At 40.5% G+C, this 3,165-nt stretch overlaps 1 protein-coding gene across 2 annotated transcripts in view; it reads right to left on the reverse strand.

The window, feature by feature from the left end:
- The window catches only part of LOC109958294 (transcription factor E2F3), a 16,050-nt gene that overhangs the window by 5,354 nt on the left and 7,531 nt on the right, over positions 1-3,165 (reverse strand). For both annotated transcript variants that reach the window (XM_020596832.1, XM_020596833.1), the window contains exons 5-7: positions 2,396-2,554; positions 1,525-1,639; positions 916-1,057 (exon numbers count right to left, since the gene is read on the reverse strand). In XM_020596832.1, coding sequence (XP_020452488.1) covers positions 916-1,057; positions 1,525-1,639; positions 2,396-2,554 — 416 coding nt within the window. The remainder of the gene's footprint in view (positions 1-915; positions 1,058-1,524; positions 1,640-2,395; positions 2,555-3,165) is intronic.

A 3,165-nucleotide genomic window follows, 5' to 3' on the forward strand; every position in this document is an offset into this window, starting at 1 on the left:
AAAAAACACCCGAAGGACTCCAAGATGGTGAGAAATAAGATTCTCTGGTCTGATGAGACCAAGATAGAACTTTTTGGCCTTAATTCAATCAATTCATTAATGCAATCGAGGGAAGGATGAATGCGGCCAAGTACAGGGATATCCTGGACGAAAACCTTCTCCAGAGTGCTCAGGACCTCAGGCTGGGCCGAAGGTTCACCTTCCAACAAGACAATGACCCTAAGCACACAGCTAAAATAACGAAGGAGCGGCTTCACAATAACTCCGTGACTGTTCTTGAATGGTCCAGCCAGAGCCCTGACTTAAACCCCATTGAGCATCTCTGGAGAGACCTGAAAATGTCAACCAATGTTTACCATCCAACCTGACAGAACTGGAGAGGATCTGCAAGGAGGAATGGCAGAGTATCCCCAAATGCAGGTGTGAAAAACTTGTTGCATCATTCCCAAAAAGACTCATGGCTGTATTAGCTCAAAGGGGTGCTTCTACTAAATACTGAGCAAAGGGTCTGAATACTTATGACCATGTGATATTTCAGTTTTTCTTTTTTAATAAATCTGCAAAAATGTCAAAAATTCTGTGTTTTTCTGTCAATATGGGGTGCTGTGTGTACATTAATGAGGAAAAAAATGAACTTAAATGATTTTAGCATATGGCTGCAATATAACAAAGAGTGAAAAATTTAAGGGGGTCTGAATACTTTCCGTACCCACTGTATGTTAAAGCACCTGGTGAACAACACAGAAAACACCCCTCTTGTCAGAAAGCAGGAGTTGTGGAAACACTGCTTTAGAAAATGCCACAGCCTACCTACTATTACCATAGCCAAGTAGTTTCTATTTCCAAAAGAAACAGATGAAGGAAAATCAAAAGACCTCTTAATGCTGCATACATCTGTGTTAATCTGAAACAGACCTTGAAGGACTTTGAGGAAAGGCGAGTTCCCATTGATGTCTGTGTTGCTGTTTTTTACAGGTGTCCTGGGGTCACTCTCCTCATCTGGGCAAAGCAGGACGTCTATCGGGCCCTTAGTGCTAGTCAGATGGATGGACAAACTCTGGAAACAGACAAACAACAAGAATTCAATCACTTCAAACCAGAACACTGACAAAACTTCATGATCAGTAAACAGACCCCGAGGAAAGATTAAAACCAGATGCGCTTAACTTGGTACATACACAAGCCATACATAAACTAATTACAACGTACAAACTGATGCAAAAGTTTTTCCCAGATCGTGAAAAAGATTCAGTCACTGTGCTCCTCCCGTAGTTATAAAACCCATTCATACAGGATTCTTAATCCAGACCAGCATGCCCCAGACACATCACATTTGATTTAGAGCTAAAACACATACTAATATTTTGTGTGTACAGATGCTCAGAAATGAAATTCCCCAAATGTCCAGCTGTTCTTTTAAGAGAAATACAAATCACAGGTCAGGTAACAAATGAGCATGAAGCAGAAGTTTCATCAGGACACAGATGAGAAATCCAGCCAATGTGTCTGTGTTTGTAGACATACCTCATCGGGGTCTGATACTTCTAGTTTGGTGTCTGTGGGCGCTTTGACAAGTATAACTGTCTGGTCTCTGAGGTTTCCTAGCTGCTTGATGTCTTGGTATGTTATATAGGCATATGTGAAGAAGAAAAGGGTTAAAGAAATAACACTACAGTGTCAGACCTTGTTAATGCTAAACATACATGTACAGATGCCCCTAAAAACACTCACTGTGTGGTGACAAACACCTAAAGTGTTGAGGTGATTGCAGTCCCAATGGAATGCAAACGCTGTTGTTCTAAGATAGATGAGTTAGTTAACAAAGTGGTCCGATACTATGTACCAATACGACTTAATGGCAGCATTACATTAACCTCACGCTGGCTGAGCCAGTCGCTAGGCGGTGGAAGAAAAATAACAGTGGTTCATAGATATTTTAAGATAAGTGACACTGACAAAAGTAAAGCTGACCGTGAGCTCTGATTATCTGCTCTGCTGTGTGTCAGTCAGTTAGAGGTTATATTCAATCAGAATGGAGGCAGTGCTGTGTTTATCACAAAGTTTTCAAATTTGCACAGCCTCTTGTTATATTCTATTTAATCACAAAACGAAGGTAAATCTCATGAAAATAAAAACCGTCTCTAAAGTTTATTTTATGGTAATTGTATTTTCTGTAATAGACACTGCATTATTATTGAGTACTTGTGTCACACTCCATTAGTGAGTAGTCAAATACAAGTACTTGTACTTTGTCTGAAAAAAGTGGTATTGGTGCATCTCTAAATTCAGGGCAATAATGTACAAAACCATATTTGCTTTATGTGGCATGTGCATAACAGATAAGACGGTAAAACCATGTGAAATGTTGGATGACAAAAACAAAACAAAAGGATATTTCTGGTTGGTTGGTAGCTCGCTCATGTGTCTCATATCCAGGCTGCATCTCTGGATAAGCTGTTCAAGCCTCTGTTCTTCTTCTCCAAGTGCAGAAACCTCCTCTGTCAGCCTCTGTCTCTGGCTCAGCGCTCCCTCGACCTCCAACAAACTACAGCCCCTGTGAGTGAAAGGAGAGGAGACTGAATTAAATATTTGGTACAGTAGCTTCAACAGCGCAAAAGTGTTTAATCACAGATGCCCTTTAATTGGCCTGATCCATGGCACTGATACACCTGATTTATATTATGTAGGCAACAGCGGTAAGCACAAGTGCTTTAAGGCCTATTCCTAAACTGCATGTGTGCTTAGTGATTAATGTACAAAGTTGGGTATAACTACATTTACAGAAATTCACAAAGTGTAGCACAGTGTTTCTATAAATGGACTTCCGGGTTGCAAGCGAGAGCAGACGTCTTTACTGCGCCTCTCGTCTGTTCTACGATTTTTCACATCTTCTACATTTTCAAGTCTTTGAACAAATTCTACAACTATTAAAATGCCTCCAAGAGGGAAAAGAGCTAATAAATCAGAAGCGAATGAGGATGTTGAAGCAGAAGAGGATTATATTTCAGCGGCGCAAGTAACAGAGATGTTGAGTCAGCAGAAGCAGATGTACACCGCACTGTTGAGCCAACAACAAGACAACTTCAAAGGTTTTGCGCAACTACTTATTGAGACAAATAACAAGAGACTCGACGACATGACCAGAGAAATACAGGAGATAAAAAC

Source organism: Monopterus albus, unplaced genomic scaffold (genome assembly GCF_001952655.1).
Source record: "Monopterus albus unplaced genomic scaffold, M_albus_1.0 scaffold31.1, whole genome shotgun sequence".
NCBI lineage: Eukaryota > Metazoa > Chordata > Actinopteri > Synbranchiformes > Synbranchidae > Monopterus > Monopterus albus.